Source organism: Gekko japonicus, unplaced genomic scaffold (assembly GCF_001447785.1).
Source record: "Gekko japonicus isolate JY-2015 unplaced genomic scaffold, Gekko_japonicus_V1.1 scaffold234, whole genome shotgun sequence".
Taxonomy (NCBI): domain Eukaryota; kingdom Metazoa; phylum Chordata; class Lepidosauria; order Squamata; family Gekkonidae; genus Gekko; species Gekko japonicus.
The window spans coordinates 1087422-1107712 of record NW_015161954.1 but is presented as its reverse complement, the minus strand read 5'-3'; the positions used below and the strand labels follow the sequence as shown (position 1 = coordinate 1107712).

Sequence of the window (20291 nt, the reverse complement as noted above, 5' to 3'; positions counted from 1 at the left end):
AACCAAAACAGTCCAGTGGCACCTTTAAGACCAAGTTTTATTCAGGAACTGGCTCTGGCTGCTCTGTGAGGGCAGATCTGCTCATCCCCCCCCCATAGCCAGTAAACCAAAACAGTCCAGTGGCACCTTTAAGACCAAGTTTTATTCAGGAACTGGCTCTGGCTGCTCTGTGAGGGCAGATCTGCTCATCCCCCCCCCATAGCCAGTAAACCAAAACAGTCCAGTGGCACCTTTAAGACCAAGTTTTAGTCAGGAACCGGCTCTGGCTGCTCTGTGAGGGCAAATCTGCTCATTTCCCCCCAATAGCTAGCAATCCAAAACAGTCCAGTGGAGCTGGAGCAGTGGGTATGGCCTTCTGACACACTTCCGGTGATGTTCAGGGGGATGGCCTTTTGACACTTCTGGTGATGTCAGGGGGTGTGGCCTATGACACACTTCCGGTGATGTCAGGGGGTGTGGCATATGCTAATGAGTTATGCTAATGAGCTCCTGCACCTCTTTTTCTACGAAAAGAGCCCTGAGTACCAGTGTTCCCTCTAAGCTGAGTTAGTGTGAGCTAGCTCACAGTTTTTTAGCCTCCAGCTCACACATTTTTGTCTTAGCTCAGGAAGGATAGCTCCAGAGTAAACTAATTTATGCAGTAGCCAAATCGCTCGCTCACAACTTTAATGCCAGTAGCTCGCAAAAGCAGAATTTTTGCTCACGAGACTCCACAGCTTAGAGGGAGCATTGCTTAGTACCTGCTTGAGACATGATTCTTCCTGAACACTTCAAAGAAGAAAGCAGCCAATGTTCTTCAGAGTTAGATAAACTAGGAGTCTTCATTAGACCCAACCTTGCAACGTTTCTGCCAAAAACTAACAGACACTAGAACAGAGGTGAACAATTTTTCAATACCAGCAGCTATTTACGAAGCTTTTGCTATTGAAATTTTTTAAGGAGGACAAATGGTGTGCAGTGTCTTAACAAGTTCCCATGGGCTGTATGCAACAGCCTTAGATATGCTGCATAACCCAGAAGTTGCAAATTAGCCTTGTAAATAGTCCCAGGCATTCTTGTGCCAGGCAAGGCAGGAAAGCTTTACAAAAAGGGTTATCTCCTTTTAACTATCTTAAATATGGAGGAGTAAACAGACTAGCAGTTCAAAAGCAAGAAATTGCAAGTAGATAAATAGGTACCACTTCAGTGGGAAGGTAACAGCGTTCCGTGCGCCTTGGCGTTTAGTCATGCCGGCCACATGACCATGGAAACGTCTTCGGACAGCGCTGGCTCTTCGGCTTTGAAACGGAGATGAGCACCCGCAACCCTAGAGTCGGATTCGACTGGCTTTCGAGCAAGGGAACGTTTACCTTTTAAACAGACTAGTAAAAATGTTCATGGGCTAGTAACTTCTATGGACTTACTTGCAAAGCTGCTATAAACTACCTATATTCCCCCCTCCCTGGGTAAAGCCAGAATATTAAAAATCAGGGGCTGGATCCTGCCATTTCCCCCCCTTAGGCTCATCCAATTCTTCTCCTCACTGCAGCCCCCATCCCACACTGCTTTTGTCCATGCAGGTATCGTGATCCCCAGTACGGCTTTTTCAGTGCTCGAAGGGGTTTTTTGTCTGCCCATGTTTCCAACAGAAAAGCTGGCAGGATCCAACTCAGATATTAACACAGAAGACTTTCAATCATTAAAAGATACAGGAAATATTTTTCTCTTTGCCTTAAGACCCATCAAATTTAGATCCATTAAGAAAATTACATCACCAAATATAAAAACCAAAATCAAAACCCAGCTCCTACATTTCCTGACCTGTTAAGAACCAAACTTCCCCCTTTAGCCATGCTTCAGGTCACAACAATAAACTGAGAGGCAGAAGGATGTCTACATAAACTACTACCATAACATTCTCAAAATTTAGTTTGGTTATTTTCATGGAGACCATTTTCTATGCAGATTGGTTTGAGAGAATTTCCAGTTGTTCGTATTTTCCATACCAAAAGATGAACTCACATCATGCACTAAAGATAAATAGTGCAACCCTACAAAAAGTTACACCCACTGCCTTCAATTGGCTCAGAAGGGCATAAATCATCTTAGGATTGTACTGAGAACCAGGCATATCTCCTTGAAAGCATGAACAAAAGTGGATGTTTTAGGAGAAGTTAACTGGTCCGTCAAACATTTCACTAAATCTAGTTTGCTCCAATTCATTCAGCAGATGATTTGGAGCTTGAAGATGCTTTTAGGACCAGTTCTTGGGTGTGGATTTTACTGATTCTCTCAGCCCCATCTTTTCCAAACATCACTTACCTCATAGATTTGGAGGATACCTAAGCTGTCCATCAGTCATCGATTGCTCTGATCTGTATCTGACTGCTTTCGTGATAGCAATAGTGGCTGGGATCCAAATAGCTACTTTAGGTGTGCCCAAGGTCTTTGGTATGCCCTGTGGGATTTTTGACCTTTTTTTGTGTTTTAAACAGGGGGTTTCTATCTTCTATCATAACATTTAAGAGTCCTCACACTCTTAACAGTACTTTGCATGTGGCAGGGGAGACTGCTATTCAAGAAACACAAGTCCAAACTCACACAGAACTAATACTACAGTTGCATGGATCTTAGCTGAGAGATTCCACTTTGGCCAAGATGTCATTATTGTTGGAAATGGAAGTCTAAGGGAGGGGCAGAGGAAATTCTAATGGAATAAAAAGTGGGACAAAGCTGAGATCAATGCTTCTTTCCATTCTAGAGGGGAACTATCCCCCAAAGAAGAGCTCAACAGAAACTAGATTCTAAACACAATGATGACAATCTTTCCAAGTCAATGGGTATGGCTAACTATTAGTTAATTTTTAAATGCAGATAATCTGATTTTGGATATGGGGTGGAACTGTAGTAATTCTGACTTGACCTACATTATGAAGGATCTGCACTTTGCCCGTCTAGACTGCAATCCTTAATGCAATTACAGGACATCAGAAGGATCTGCACTTTGCCTGTCTAGACTGCAATCCTTAATGCAATTACAGATAAAAGATAACCAACTTGTAACATATTGTACACAAAATGTCATGCTTAAAACATTTCAAAGAATGCTATTCTGAAAGCACCTATTGGTCCCAATTAAACAGCAGGACTATTTACCCACTGGCGCTGCCAAAGTAGGGTATTTCAAAACATATGACAATTGTTATATATTACAGATGGAACTTTAGCTAAACTTTCGTAGTTTGGCGGTATTATTACAGCAACTGGAATTTTACCATGGGACATTTCAAACAATGTGGTGGCTAATGTAAGCTGATGATTAGACAATGCAAAGTTGCTGTAAGAAATTTACTAAGACACCCCCCCAAAAAAAAGAAAAAAAAAAGGAAGGAAGATTAAGAACTTACCATCTTCAAAAGGAGTACCTTCTGGCCTAGAACAAGACAAAATACAGAGTTTCTAAAGAGATCGTATACCTTTCCTTTACATTAGAAAAAGAAGTGAATATAGAAGAAGAGTAAATGAACAGAAGTAGTACTATTTCTTAAAATAGATTTGTTACAATTTAGGCTCCATCAAAACTGCAATAGAGATATTAGCTAAGTATGCAAATCTGTTACTTAAGACAAATTTGATTCTCATATTTCAGCAGAACAGCATATTTTCATATTTCAGCAGAACTGCTACCAGGGTGTCCTGATCACACAGTTATAGTTTAAGCAATGTGATCAATGTATTTCCAGCCAAAGTTCTCCGTATTACAAAAAGCATAATACATCAGTGGTTACTTACTCCGGTCTTAATTAAACTTTCATATTTATGTATTTACATTTAAAAATAACAAGGGAGTTCAAAAAAAGATATCAAGTATCTTGCTTTCCCTTAAAAATTCATATCCTAAGGTGTGTTCAGTAGATGCACAGCACTTCTACAAGCCCTCATGCAGTTACCTTGTAAGTAATTATTTTCTTCAAAATTAAAGCATTCTTCACTTACCCAAAAATGACTGCATTCCACTGCATTATATTATTCTCGGATGGTGCGCCACTGACACCCACAGGAGGATCTTCTTGTAATCTAAAACCCCCCAGAAAATCCACAATATATACACATTAACTATGCAGTTGGACAATAATCATAATTACGTAAGTAATCAAAAGTTCTTCTACATTACTCTTGCAAGTCTAAGGATTACTCTGGGAAAGAATGTACAAAAATATATATAAGTATATAAATATATATATATAAGTATGAACAACAGAATGGATAGAGCAGTAGCACTTGCCGTGCTATTCAGGTACTGAGCAGTGTTCCCTCTAAGCTGAGTTAGTGTGAGCTAGCTCAGTTTTTTAGCCTCCAGCTCACACAGTTTTGTCTTAGCACAGGAAGGATGGCTCCAAAGCAAACTAATTTATACAGTAGGCAAATCTTTCGCTCACAACTTTAATGCCAGTAGCTCACAAAGTAGAACTTTTGCTCACGAGACTCCACAGCTTAGAGGGAACACTGGACTGAGCAAGATCTACTAGCGTGATAACTTCATAGTTCTGGATTTACAGAACTACCTGGCAAACTGATGCACACCTTAATGTGGTATAGGGGTTAGTGTGTGTCAACAAGCTGAGAGCAACACTGTAAGGAGTTTAGACTCTGTCAAGAGGCTAAACTCCTAGCGGAGTCACTCAGAGGTGAGACACCAGACTACAATGCATCCACCCACTTCAGGAAAGAACAGCCACATCAGAAGAGAACAGACAGTTGCAGTGGCGATGGGGGTGGAGGATCTTTCGTAGACAATGGCAGTGGCATTTCAGCTAACCCCAGTTAGTACGGTTCAGAAGAAGGCAATGGTAAACCACTTCTGATCATCTCTTACCTTGAAAACCCTCTGATGAGACAATCCAAAAGAAAAAAGATATAGTGCTAGAAGACAGGACACCCAGGTCAGATGGCACTTAATCAGCTACCGGGGAAATGCTGAGGACAAGTATGAGTAGCGCTGTCCTTAATGATGCAACGGGACTAAAGCTGAAAGAAAGCTCAATCGCTGACATGAATGGATGCAAAGGGAAAGTCCAAAATAGGCCTGTAAATAATTATGAGCCAGCCTGCAAAAAATCAGATATCTGAATAACAGATATTGGTGAGAGATATCAGCTTTTTTGTGGGCTGGATCGTAATTATTTACAGGCCTATTTTTTATTTGGCACCTCCCCCTATAGTGTAAGTAACCAATACTACTACCGCTTCTTGATTAACATCCCCTTGGCTACAATTATTTGACAATACAGTTAACGGCTTACTTTTTACTATTTTCAGGATTCACAGGGGTGGAAACTAGTCAGAGGGTCAAAAATACTGATTTTACTGACCAAAATTCCAAAAAAACCTGACCAAATACTGACAAATTACTGAACAATTTAATGTCAGCTTACTGATAAGCTAGCGTTTTAAATGTAAAACTAGGACTTCATTAAAAATTATTATTATCTGGCCTCTACCATCCCCATAGTTAGATGTGACCCAGATAAAAGGACTGCACACCTTTTTATTGATTTTTTTATGAATAGAGAACAATGTTTTCATTATTGTACAAAATTTAAGGCAAAAAAGATTCCCTTTTAAAAAGAATTACCTACTGCAGATAATAAAACAGCAAAAACATATTAAAAACCAAACATAAAGTAATAATTATGACAACAACACATAATTACTGTAAGGTAAGACTTGTCTTTGCTTTTACTTTATCTTTGGTTTCCTGATGAAAAAAGAACCGGCCAGCAGCCTGCCATCCCTGGTGGAGGCTGTGTCAGGCTGGGCATTGGAACACCCTAGACCGATTGCCCTGCATGATTTCAGTGTCCATGCAGACGATGTGGTCTCCACACAGGAGATGGACCTAGTGTCATCCGTGGTGGCGCTGGGACTCTCCCAATATGTAATGATTCCCACTCCCCAGGCCGGACACACGCTCGATCTGATCTTTGCAGCAGGGGTCACAGTGGACCGGGTCACTGCCCTGAAGGCCCATCTGAATGTTTCACCCCAACCGTTTGGGCGGTGAGCAGATTTCAACTTGCCCGCGGACCCAAATGGCCCTGCAGGATCCAATGCCCCCTGGTGGCTTGTTAGATGAGCTTGTGGAGGATTGGCACAGCTGACTCTCGGCAGCCATCGATGAGATCACTCCCCAACGCCCTCTGCGCCCTCACTCTAGGCTGGCTCCTTGGTTTACCCAGGAGTTGCGGCTGATGAAGCGAAGGCTAAGATGGCTAGAGAGACAGTAGTGGTGCGCCTGCAGCAAAGCCACAAGAACATCTTATAGGACGTTTATGAGATCCTATGAGATGGCAGTCAAAGCCGCTGAGAGTATTATGCAGCTACGATTGCATCTGTGAGCTCATGCCCAGCCCAATTATTTAGAATAATTTGGTCTATGACTGTTCTGCCACAAGGCAGACCAAATGTTAGGGAACTGGACACTGGCTGTGAGGCCTTTGCAAGCTACTTTGCAGATAAAGTCTTGTTGCTCCGCCATGACCTCCCTGCCACAGTTGAGACAGTGAGCGAACTCGAGGCTCCATGCATGTCTTCTAGTCAGGTTACGAATTATTTCAGTCCGCTCAGCCTGGAGGAAGTTGACAAACTGCTCTTAAATGTACGCCCTACCATGTGCTGCCTTGACCCGTGCCCATCATGGCTAATTAAAGCTGGCCATGATGGATTTCAAGATGCCCTAAGGGAGATTATCAACAAGTCTCTTTTGGAGGGACAGTTCCCTAGAGCACTCAAGGAAGCTGTGGTTTGTCCCCTCCTGAAAAAGCCATCTCTGGATCTGGCTGAATTGGCTAATTACCAGCTGGTCTCCAATCTGCCCTATTTGGGCAAAATAACAGAGGGATGTGACAATTCAGCTACAGAGCTTTTTGGATGACATGTCCATTCTAGTCTAGATCCTTTCCAGTTCAATTTCTGCACAGGCCATGGGACAGAGACGGCACTGGTCGCCCTCATGGATGACCTCTGGAGGCATCTAGATTGGGGTGGATTAGCAGCGATGTTGCTGTTGGAGGCGTTCGACACGGTCGACTATCAGTTACTGATCCATCACCTCGCCGACACTGGAGTCCAGGGGCCTGCCTTGCAATGGCTGGCTTCCTTCCTTTAGGGTTGGGGACAAAGGGTGGCGCTAGGGAAGCAGCTATCCCAAAGGCACCCACTGATTTGTGGAGTGCCCCAAGGGGCAGTGCTGTCCCCAATGTTACTTAACATCTACATGCACCCCCTTGCCCAGAGTGCCCAGAGGCATGGGCTGTGATGCTGCCAGTATGCAGATGACACCCAGCTCTATCTGTTGTTCGGCGGCCAGTCTGACTCTACACTGGAAGATATGGACTGGGCGTTGCAAGCTGTGGCTAGTTGGCTCAGAATAAGCCAACTGAAATTGAATCCGACGAAGAGGGAGGTCCTGTGCCTGAGCTGGGGCAGCCTGAGGGTAGGGATCCTACTTCCGAGCTTCGATGGGGTGCAGTTGGTCCCAGCGTCAGAGGTTAGAAGCTTAGGAGTGCTCCTGGATGCCTCTCTAAAAATGGAGGCCCAGCCTTTTGCCACCTCCGGCTGATTAGACAGTTGGTTCCCTTCCTCGAATGCAACAGCTTGGTGACAGTGATCCATGTGATGGTCACCTCGAGATTGGACTACTGTAATGCTCTCTGCATGGGACTGCCCTTGACCCAAATCCAGAAGCTACAGCTAGTGCAAAATGCTGCAGCCAGGCTTCTGATGGGCTTCCCTATGCAGGAGCACATCCAGCCTGCGCTGAAAGCGCTGCACTGGCCGCCGATAGCATACTGAATTCACTTCAAGGTGCTGGTACTTACTTTTAAGGTCAGGGGCCCACATACCTGAGGGAACGCCTTTCCCCACATGTTCCCCAAAGAGCACCGTGCTCAGGGTCACAAAATTGATTGGCCTCCCAGGTCCTAGAGATGCCAGGACAGCCACAACCAGGTCCAGGGCCTTCTCAGTGGTGGCTCTGTACTGGTGGAATGAGCTCCCAGAAGAGATCAGGGCCCTCGGGACCTTTTACAGTTCTGCAGGGCCTGCAAGATGGAGAAGCTCTTCCACCAGGCCTTCGACTAAGGAGCTGCACCAAACAACATCAAATAACTGAGAAGTGACAGTGCCCTGGTCCTTGGCTTACCACCAACAGCCTGTGCTGTTGCCTAAATACAGAGACCAAGACGAACCAACCACCAATATAGATCATCTGATTACAACACTAGTATTGGTTCCACCTTCTGTAAGCATTGTTATAAGTACCTGATCACTTACTAGCACTTTATGATAATGCAGAGTTTTATTATTTGTTTTAAAATTGTATATAATTTGTTACCTATATGTTTAATCTCTTTGTAAGCCGCCCTGAGCCCGCTCGGGCGGGGAGGTCGGGGTATAAATTGAATAAATAAAGTTATTCACGAACTCTTTAGTTTCTCAACAGTTTTCTGCATGCATCCAAAGCATTTTTCCCCTTGTCGTCTTCTTTTCCATTGCTTTCTCAACTCTGAGCTGTGTCATGTTGAATCCCACAATATCCATCACCTCTACTTTCACTGTCTCACGTTTTAAGAGGTTAATTATGTTTCTTATACTTTGTGGAAGATTTCACTGAATCACTTTTAGGAACAAAGTCCTTAAAGTACTTCATAACTAAACTGAAAACAATCTGTCTTCTCACTGGGAAGTCATCATGTTTCCCCAAAAATGCAGTAATGAAAATGGGAAAATACAAACTGCATTCACAAAAATCAAAGAAATACTGACTTTACTGACCACTTTTTAAAAATAACTGACAAACTACTGACCAAGATGAAAAAGCTGACTTTTACTGATTTTACTGACCATTTTCCACCCCTGAAATTTCAAACCTGCCTGGTCCGTCTATCATTTTATGTTTTATGTGTGTGCAACACGGTTTTAGGCCACTGAAGAAGGCCCTCAAGGCTGAAACACATCTCGCCTAGTGGCTTTTTATTTAATATTCACTTGTGTGATTTATGATCAGTAGGCGTGCAAGTCCCATAGGCTGCTGTATATGATACTTGCATGTTATATTATGTATTATGTTTTAATTGTTTATTGATACACTCTGTAATAAGTATTTTGTTGTATTTTTTTGTTTGCTGCACTCAACTTTTTGGGTACCTAATTTGTTGTTCAGGTAGGGTTTGTTTTCCCTTTGGTTTTCTTTCAGTCCCCAGCATCTCCACTTAGCGCCTGATAGCAGGTGATGTAAATCCCTGAGAAAGCCCCTGCAAGTCAGAGTATACAAGTCTGACCTTGATGGACCAATTATTTGATTCAGTATAAGGCATACTCATATGTTCAGTGACCTTCAGCTGGAAACAACTACTCAGAATTGTTTACTGAAGAAATTATTAAATATTATTTGAGATGCAAACAGAAACTTACTGAAAGAGGAGGAAATCAGTGGATTTAATTGTCTTGATTCTATTTATGTTTACTAACTGTAGTATAGTTAAGACTGTACTACTTTAGTCTGATTGGTGGGCTTGTTTGATTTGTCTGTACATTGATGTTTCCCAAAACATTCTGTCCTTCCATCACGTGCTATCTGTTCACAAAACACCACACATTTTGCCCCCATATGGTCAAGAAGCATACTGATTTTCTAGGGTGTGACTTTTCAGGAATGCACTGTGTATGTGTGTGTGTGTGTTTGGTGAGTATTTTGTTTGTGTGTATGCCTGGAAGTCATGGCATGGTTGACTTCTGGAGACCCCTAGTGGGGCTTGGGCATTTCAAAGAGGTGGCTTTGATATTACCAGCCTCTGCATCCTGGCCCTGGTATTCTGTGGAGACCCTTCCAAGTATTTGCAGGGTCGGCCCTGCTTCGCTTCTGACATCTGATGAGTTTGGGCTTGCCTGGACTATCCGGGTTAGGGCCAGGATTGCACTGTGCATCATTAAGGGCACGTTATTGATCCTTAAGTCACAGAAATGCTGGGCAGCATGAGGTCCACCCACATGGCAAATATGACCTTTTTCCTTCTGAGTAGTCACAACACTAAGCAAGAACACAGAGCAATCCATTTCCATGTATTAACTCTAGCAAAGGGAACACTAGAAACAACACAGCGTTGTTATTATAGCAGATTAACAACATGGTGTTGTCAATCAGTGGTTCCTTGCTCCTAAACTACCTTGTAGTCAGATAGCTCTGTTCTTTGAGCATGCTCTGTTCAAGCAATTCAATGTCAACAACACAAGCCACCTAAAACCTTGGCTGGAGAGCAAAGGGACGTGATTTCTTGCTACATGATAGCCAGATAGCACGCCAAAGCTCTGGTCTCAGCAATAAGCCCTGCAAGTGCAGTTCATGAAGCTTCAAAAACTAAAGCCATCTCTGCTGCGAAATACCTTTAGTTGTAATGACTTTGCAGCTGAGTCAACTGCAGATAACAAGAAATCTCTATGCCTATTAACTGCTTCAGTCAGCCTAAGTCAAGGAGAGAAGTCGTCCAAAATGTGCTATCAATTCAGCTATCAATATTATGAACTAATAATAATTAACACATTTCAAGTGTTCAAAGTGTTTCATGTGTATTATTCCAAAGAATACTTACAAGTCTAGTGAGTCTGTGGCTGAGCTGAAATCAAAACTGGGGACTTCCCAGCACTCGGTTTGCATTCTGAGTCACTACATATTCGTTTTATTTTATTCAATTTATTCCCCACCATCCCCACCAAGGCAGGCTCAGGGCAGCTTGCATAAAATTTAAAACAGTTAAAACAGTTAAAACAATGAATTTCTAAAAACCAGTCATAAAGTGCTAGTGTGCCAAGTTATAAACTGATGGTGAGACACAATAACAAATCATCTTAATAGCAGATCCTAATGGGGTAGGTACAATCAGCATTCATGTAGAACTATCTCGGTCCCTTCACACCAGTGATGCACAGGTTGCAATGGTAATGCCACGGCACAGGGGTCCTATGGTACGGCTCCTTATCGAATGCCTGGCGGAAGAGCTCCATCTTGCAGGCCCTGCGGAACTGTAAAAGTTCCCAAAGGGCCCTGATATCATCCAGGAGCTCATTCCACCAGTGCAGTTGTTAAAAAATTTTTTTAAAAAAATCCACCAGTGCAGAGCCACCACCGAAAAGCCCCTGGCCCTGGTCGAAGCCAGCCTGGCATCTTTGGGACCCAGGAGGGCCAGACAGTTTTGAGACCCTGAGTGCAGTCCTCTCTGGGGAACATGTGGGGAAAGGTGGTCCCTCAGTTATGTAGGCCCCTGACCATAAAGGGCTTTAAAGGTAAGAACCAGCACCTTGAAGTGAATTCAGTATGCCATAGGCAGCCAGTGCAGTACATGAAACCAACTATCTATATGGAATAAATGCATTCCACTTTGATGTTTCTACTGCCAACTGTTTTCCCTTTCAACATTTAGACTGTCTTCTCTATCTCAGAAGATAAAGGGACTGTCTAGAGGATTTCTTACAGAGAAAGTGTATTTAATATCTCCCTCCTAGAGGAACTGAGAGCTCACATAACACTACAACCAAACACAATCTAGCAAGTAATGTGCAGTGTAAATCTCCAGGCATAAACATTATTTTTCCTCACTTTTCATAACATTCATTAGTGTGAGCAATGCCCAGTTGATGCCCCAAGAAAGAACTGTTCCTGATGACATACCAACCCTTTCAGGCTGTTTCACATCTAATTTCGCAAAGAAGCAAATTGACTTTTACCCCCCTTCACATTACTTTTAAGCACAATCAGCAGAGAAGGAGAGGTATGTACTAAATGTAAGTAATTTGCCCAAGCTAATTCACAATGTCTTAAAATACAGGACATAATTAGAATCCATGGCAAAGAACTTTCCAAAGTGTCTCTGTGAACCATCAAATGCAGCAAACAAACTGCTGCAGAGCCTTTCAGGGGACAATTTGATGATGAGGGGACTTTTCTGACTAGCTAACATAAATGCATGCAATATGGACGGTTCATTTGTCAGTATCTCTAGAAAAGCTTTTTAAATGCATTACTAAAACTGCAAAATCAGAAATGAATTTCTAGTAGAAGTGTGCAGTCAAGCTGTACAGCATATAATGTTTTATATTAAAAACTGGAATCTGAAGCTGTTTTAAAACTGTGTAGCTTACACAATGCCCTCAAGAAAGACAAATCCAGCATAAGGTATATCAAGAGAGGCATTAAAAATAAAGCCAGCAGTGAAAGTTAAAGATTTGTCTGGCAAAACTTTAGCAGTATTAAAGTTATTAAAAACAACAAGGCAGTATTAATAACCCATTCCCTGTCTGAATTATGAATGTACAAAAGCATTCAGTTTTGAAGTTATTTCTCCTGTAGCATTTATTTCAATGAAAGCCTCAATTATTTCAGCAGAGGATATTCTTAGGAAAAATGCACTATTGTATTTGTTTACCATGGCTTTTGACAATGTAACAGCACTAAGCCATTATGCTGGGCAGGCAAAACCATGGTGGCCAGCCTTAATAGCCCACCCTAATCCTGAAGTATCTGTCAGTTCATAAAACCAGAATGCACTTTCTTCTCTGTTAAGTCCAACCCAGAGCAAAGTTTGACTACCTACAGCTGTTCCTCTTGACTAGACACTTAACATAATGCAGACCTGTTACCATATTAATGTTACAACCTAAATATTATTGAGCTTATAAATGGTGATTTTACAGGAGCAGAACAGGTTTCTCCATGGAATCCATTCACAGTGCCAGGTACGGCACTTTGGATAGGATGTCTTTCTTGGCAGCCTGCTTGAGAAAGGAAAATGGCCATTGTTTTGCCAACTTCAGCATAAGCTCTTCAGATGCTTGCAAATGTCAGTAAAAGCTGTGAAGCAGAGCCATTAGAAGAAGTAATCCTAAACAAATATGGAAATGCACGAGCCTGCCCTGCTACCTTGTGAGAAAGCTGGAATTTCTTTTCAAACACAAGCCTAGTTGTGATTACTGCATTCACTGGCTTTTTCAGAATTATGTACAATGAAACCAATCAGCTATACAAGCAAAAGGATTCACATATTTCTCTCCACAGCTTCCTCCACTCCCTACCCATTATGGAATTCTCAAGCCAGCCTTTCAAAAAGTTTACATTTCTGGAAGTAGAAGAATTTGTGCACCAATTCCCTTTTTGCATCAGCATGACAGTGAAGAGCTTTATAAAAGAGTCAGAGTGAAATGAACTCTGAAGCAGCTGGGGACTAAAAGATTCAGGATGTCCAAGGGAAGAGGAGGATACTGGACTGGAAGTTTTATTTACAGCCTCACTATTGACTCACTGAGGAACCTAAACCTATGACAACAGTTTCTTTATTTTTTTGAAGCAATAAATTGGCAAGTTGGACAGCATGCAGTGTGAGAATTTACACTCTGGCACTGCAGGAACCAGGAAGTGTATATGTTTCTAAAAGGTCTGTGACCTACCTTCTCCCCTCCGTTTGGAAAATCTGGCAATTATTTCCTATGCATATGCAGTTTGTCGTAGCCCTTACATAGCACTTCAGTACTCCAAATATGTCTATAGTTGTACCTTTAACATTTGAACTTTCCACAGAGGCCACTTTTGTATCCACCACAAGCCAGTGATCAGGGTGGGTGGGTGGGTGAATGTCAGAGAAACCAGATGCATTTCTAACTCACAGATTTGGCTGTCCCCTACAGTAATGCCCCCTTGTTCTTCAGAAACTGGTATCTTTGGTCGTTCCCCACAACCCGAGGCATCCAGTTATTTGTCCCTCTGACGTGGTCATTCCTGTCCCCTTCAATTACACCATCGAGCAGGCATCTTATACAAGGGGGTCTGCCAACGTGTAGTAGGAAAATCCTTTCGACGGAGGTGGGAGAGAAAATAACAAGTCCTCCAGTCTTTTGTGTAGAACAATCCTTCTTCGTCTTGATTTCCTCTTCTCTGACAGGCAGGAGGAGGAGCAGAGAACGGCGACCCAGGTAGGGGTAAAATAAAAAGACCCTCTTGGAAAGTGAGAGACGGGAGCTCCTCAACTCTTTGTCCTCCCACTAGTTTTGGGCAGAAGGAGAGCAGAAGAAACCCAGATCTCTTTCTTCCCAATACAAGAAAAGGCTCCCCCACCCCCACTTAGAAGGGGGGCAAAGGGGCCGGTTGTTCGCCCCGGGGAGACACAAGGGAAACCCTAAGTAAAGAAGCGAACCCAGTCCAGCAGACCCCGACCGGGGAGGGGGGGGGCACACATTGCTCCCAAGAGCGACCACCGTTTGGACGAAGAAGGAAGAAAAGCACCTACCTCTTGAAATCTCTCATTAGCCTCCGCCTGGCTGGAGTGGACATGATCCTCCCGCTCCCCGAACAGCAAAATAATCCCTCTCCCCAAAATAGGCCTCAGCACGGCTGGAAACACAGCTGTCTCCCTCCTCGGCGGCGGCCGCCTCCTTCTGCTGCTTCACAAACAACTCCGCAATGGCGTCTCCCTCCGCCGGTGGGGGAGGGAACAAGCCACCCTTCGCGACTGTACCACTTCGCCTGCCTGGGAGGGGGGCCGAGAACGCCTTAGGAATGTACCACTGCGCCTGCGCGAAGGGGGTGGTGGAGAGAAGTCTTTTAGATAGTGTTCATGTCACACAGGAAACAGTGGCTGTTCTGGGTTGTTTTCGAACATTTCACCTACAGATTCCGGAGATGACGAAGAACCCTTGAAGAAAGGACTCCACGGCACTTCTCACCCCTGATGTGGAAGGGAAGGTGTAGGGGTGTCAAATAGTACTTGTTTTTAAATTATTCCTACCCCCCCCTCCCAAGAGCTTCACAAAATTATAGAACAGGACAACTGGGGACCCACAAGGGGGACTTGCCGGGGTGTCTGTGTGTGTGTCTGTTGTCGATCTCATTTCCCCTTCCCCGCACTACTCTGAAATTCTACACCCCACTGGCTTTCACTGGGTGGCTCCTGTGGAACAGTAGCAAGCAACCAGTCCTGGGCATATCATGCAAGTTGTGTTGTCTCATATCGCCCAGTGGTTGCTGCCAGGTTTGGCCCCAAGGAGTCCTCCTTCAAAAGGTCAAGTAGCCCTGAAAAGACCCACACGTGCGCCTTTTACTGACAGAAAACAAGGCCTGAAAACTGGCAGTACTAAAGCTGACATCAAGAACATTGGCACATGCAATCCAGTACATGTTTAGTGACTGAATATCCACCAAGCTCAATGGGGATTACTTTCAAATAATATAGGCTTGACTCTGTCCTCAGAAGTACCCCACTGATTTGGGGACTTGGTTCGAGTAAGCTTGTGCAGAATTGCAGCCTTAATCAGCTGCTCCCTCATATTACACTGGGTGTGGGCATTAGAATCACATGTACTTATTTCATTTATTTTCATTTGTAGTGTGCCTTTCTCACTGGGATTCAAGGCAGATTACAAGTACAATAGAATTATTTAGACAACCAGTAAGCCAATTTCAAAATATGGTAACATTTGAATAACAGCAATCAGCAAGCAAGCAAATTACAAAACATGACAGCATTTTTTTTCTAACAGCAAACATTCCTAATAAACCAGTATAAAGCAATGAGCCTGGGATAGAAGACTGGAAGAAGGGAGAAAAAACCCCAATAGAGGCCACATTCATGATCCATGATCACCACGCTCTACAAGAATGTCCTCCTGAACAGTACTGGTTTGGACAGCAGTCATGTATGGGTCTGCCGACTCCCTTACAAACCAAACCAACAATAATTTTCCAAGGCCCTGCTTCAGGTGCTCCAGCCTTCTGAGATCAGGCAGATGGCAGTCTGGGAGAGGGCCTTCTTGATTTTGGCGCCCAAACTCTGGAACTGTCTCCCCAGAAAGTCTGTCCTCGCCTGTTGCCATCTTCCACCAATGGGTGAAGATATTTTTATTTTCTCTAACATTCCTCAGTGATCCATTCTTCCTGCTGTGTTTGAACTGCTGTTTTTATGTTTTTGGATGTGTATTTTAGCTTGTTTTTAATAGTTTAAAAAATGTGCTTTTGTTTGGTTTTAATGGTTTTTAAGACATGTTTTTATTATGTACGTTCTTGTTAGCTGCTTTTAAGTACGAGACTCAACACAGCTTGTGAACAGTGAATCAGCTTTATTAACGAAGTCAGAAGAAAACAGAACGAGACAAACATACAGAGCAACAGGCTCTCTTTTAAACAGTCCGGGCTTGGGTAGCCACGCCCACAAGTCAGATATTAATCAATCACTATTTACATATAAGGTCCAATCAGAGTGCTTCCCTCCAGAACATTGCGCAGCTCTGATTGGTGTATCTACATTCCTGTTTCAGAACTCAAGCTAATGCAGAAATTAATACATAACAGCTGCCTTCGTGACCTTGATGAGGACAGAAAGATAGATTATACATTTTGTAAATAAATAGTGTCCCAGGAGTTTTGAATAAAGAATTACAGAGCTGGGTGTCATCAGCATATTGATGGCACCCTATTACAAAACCATGAATGATTTCTTCCAAGGGCTTTACATAGAAATTGAATAGCATGTGGGACAAGACTGAACCTTGTAGAACCCCACAAGGCAGATCCCGCAGTGCAGAAAACTTGTCCCCTACAGCAGTCATCTGAGTCCTGCCTGTGAGCAATGGGTGAAACCAACCACAAGCACATCCCGCCTCCAAACACCTAAACAGGATGGTATGGTCCACTGTGTCAAAGACTGCTCATAAGCCTAGTAGAAGCTCCTCTATTAAATACTAGGAAAAAGGCCAGTTGTGGAAATAAATACAACGGCCTCTAGAAAGAGGCTCTGGGCAGGTGCCCCGGCCTTGGACACTTGGTGTCAATTTGCTGTGGCGACCTCAGCAGGGTATAATGACACTGAGTCCACCATTTTCTCCAGAGGAACTGATCTCTGCTACCTAAAGAACAGTTGTAATTTTGAGTGATCTCCAGCCCTCACCTGGAGATTGGCAACGGTGGTTCCCCAGAAGGGAATAGTTGGTTTGGAGGGTGGAGTCTATGGCTTTGTACCCATCCGAGGTCCCACGCCTCCTGAAACCTCACCCTCTCCAGGCTTCATCCCTCACATCTCCAGGAATTTCCCACCTGGAGTTGGCAACCCTATCTCCTTCCCAGCCAATCATCAACCTACCTTTATTTCCCCCTCACTCTTCAGCTTTCCACCCCCCACACACCTGCAGCCTCTCCCATGCTCTGAAGCCCTGACTGCTACGTCACATTGACTGTCATATGGGGGCCACCTCAGCAGCATGTAAGGATACAGAGCCCACCATTTTCTCCAGGGGAACTGATCTCTGCCATCTAGAAAGCAGTTGGAATTCTGAGTTATCTCCAGCCCTCACCTGGAGATTGGACACATTTTACCTCAGAACAGCAAACTATTTAGAATGTTAGAGGTAAAAGCCAATCACGTCGCATATGCAAACGAACTCTGTGTTCCGAGGCAAAGGCCAATGAGGCTGCATATGCAAATAACCTCTGTGTTCTGACTGGCTATGTGGGGGGGGGGGAGGAACAGCAAAATGTTTAGAATGTTGGAGGCAGGACTCAGGCAAAGCAGCCAGTGGATAGGGAGACCCTCTGAATGACAGGTCAGAGAGCGAACTGATTTTGGAGCATGTGGAGTGTTCTAGAGAAGTGCCACCACCATTCAGCTTTTATTTATAAGGGAGATGCTTAGTATTGCATTGTAAGGATGCACTGTACATTTACCTAAGTAATACCCACTGGGGGCTGTGGTGGCTCAAGTGGTTAAGACGTTGAACTGCAGACTGGAAGGTTGGTAGTTCAGCAGTTCGAGACCCAAGTGCCGCATGACGGAGTGAGTTCCCGTCTCTGGTCCCAGCTCCTGCCAACCTAGCAGTTTGAAAACAAGAAATTGCAAGTAGATAAATAGGCACCGCTTCGGTGGGAAGGTAACAGCATTCCATGCGCCTCGGCGTCTAGTCATGCTGGCCACATGACCACTGAGAAGTCTTCGGACAGCGCTGGCTCTTCGGCTTGGAAACGGAGATGAGCACCGCATCCCTAGTCAGATTTGACTGACTTTCAAGCAAGGGAAACCTTTACCTTTACCTAATACCCACTGAGAGTCAATGGGGTATAGTTTTCAGAATGCTGAACTGGGATCAGACCCATTTTTGAAGTGCACGGGTATGAACCCTACCTTAGACTGAGGAAGTTATGTTTTTATGTAGAATGATTGAGTGTGCTGGTCGTTAACTGTAACAATAAATTTGATGATGAGATGACTGGAGGAAGTTCCTCCAGCCTAAGGAGTCTTCCTTCAGCTTGAGTGGCTCTTCTGTTGCAGGAAGAGCCATTGAAGTTGGAGGAAGGCTCCAAACTTTGCTTGGTGGAGTTATAGGATACATGCCACAGGGCTCTCTCTCCTCTTTCCCTACCTCACAGGGTTTTCAGGATAAAACGGAGGAGAGCCATGCATGCTGCTCTGAATTCTTTGGAGGAAACATAGGACAAAAATGTAATTGATGTATAAGCCTCTCCTTGAAACCAATGGGACTTCTGAGAAAGTATGCCCAGAACTGTTAAATTTTTAATAACCCTTCTTCAGATGCTAACACATTAGTTCAACTGACATGATTTTACTCAGAAATTTAATTTTATTCAGGCTTGACTTCAAAATAAAACTGTAACCAACAAATAATTTAGCATGCTTGTGATTTGTAATTTTCCGTCACCATTCTTTTCCTGTATGTTAATAGCTTTTGTTTGCTGAAAAATTCATTATAGGGGGCAAATGCTGATTGTTTCTCTCTACTGTTAATTGGCAACAGAACCAATTTATTACTGCTGCTATCTACCATTTTGACTCCCTTAAGTGAAAACATTATCTTCTAGATATGACAGTATGTTATTCAGTAACGTAAACCATGATTTACTAGGTGAGTTTTTGAGACTAGACGATTGTTATTTTAAGGGCATGTAGTCAAGGCATCATTGAACTTGTTCAGCAAGGAAATGGAAAACTAACTTTATACTGACAACAATTTCATTTTTAGGTATGTCATACATCAGTCATTGCTTCCTCATTATTATTTCTTGATTATGTTCCACATTAATTCCAGTGTCATGATTTTGTTCAAGGGTTTTAAAATATCTTCATTAATTCACATTGACTGATTATTATAATTTTTTCTAGTGTGTCATGTAGCAGAAAATCATCTCACATTCATAAAAAAAATATCTTAATAGCTTCAAAGACTGGAAATGGCATTTTAGCTGTCCTGATTATTTTTATCCAGTAATTTTTATATTAAAGCCTTGAACATTAATTTAAGAATTAAAGTTATGAAGTCACTGATCTTCATGTTAATTATGTGAATGAAGTGGGCTGTGAAGATGAGCTTATCCTAAGCACATTACTTGGAAGTAAATTATATAGACTAGGATCCAAAGAGTTGCTCAGGCTTGTACAAGAACCTTGTGCTAGCACAAAGCAATTTTTTTGCAGTGCACAAACTGCATTTGACAGTGGTTACAACGTTTTTGGGAACTGCTTTTGAAACTCCTTTTAGCTCCAAAAGCAATTTCCCACCCATTCTTGTTGGCAGGGCAATTGTTGTTTCAGAAAAACAAGTCTAATTGCTGCTGGGCTCATGAAAATAGTTTTATGTATTTTTGGTCACTAGGCATAAAGGTTGCAATAAAATTGTATGAGGGTGAGTTGCAGATTGCAAGGAATCTATTGCCAGTGTCATATAAAAAGCATGGCTTGAGTTGCTTACAAACCCACCAGTGTAAAAACAAGTACAGCATACTGGATAATATGCTGGACATGGAACAGAGACATGGATTCATACCGTTATTCAGTCATGCAGTTCACTGGACAACCTTGGGCCTGATGTTGCATTCCGAAGAGGGGATGCAAATGTTGTTAATAAAAAAGCATAAAAGGTCACTATGGGTTGAATATACAGTGTACTCCTTTTATAATATGTGGGCTTACTATGGTATGAGCCTTCGGGGAGGGCGGGATATAAATCCAAAAATAAATAAATAAATAGCTGCCTTTACTGGACCAAATCTGAAACGATTTGCTCTAGATAACAATTACTAACATTCCAATCTAAAACATGTCCACTGATTAGCAGTTCTAGTGCATACGTGAGGATTCTGACACATACACGTTCTACATGAGCCAAAGGGTGTCTTATTCATTGTGGCACTGGAAAAAGCATGCACACTGCAAGGGTTTCCTGGCACTGAATCAGTAAGCCCATGTTCTCAGAAAAATGTGTGTGCA

General features: G+C 43.0%; 1 protein-coding gene across 1 annotated transcript in view; it reads right to left on the bottom strand.

The window, feature by feature from the left end:
• The window catches only part of UBE2B (ubiquitin conjugating enzyme E2B), a 21052-nt gene extending 6573 nt beyond the window's left edge, over positions 1-14479 (bottom strand). The window contains exons 1-3 of the mRNA XM_015429474.1: positions 14313-14479; positions 3976-4056; positions 3387-3412 (exon numbers count right to left, since the gene is read on the bottom strand). Coding sequence (XP_015284960.1) covers positions 3387-3412; positions 3976-4056; positions 14313-14356 — 151 coding nt within the window. The 5' untranslated portion in view covers positions 14357-14479. The remainder of the gene's footprint in view (positions 1-3386; positions 3413-3975; positions 4057-14312) is intronic.
• Positions 14480-20291: the final 5812 nt, after the last annotated feature.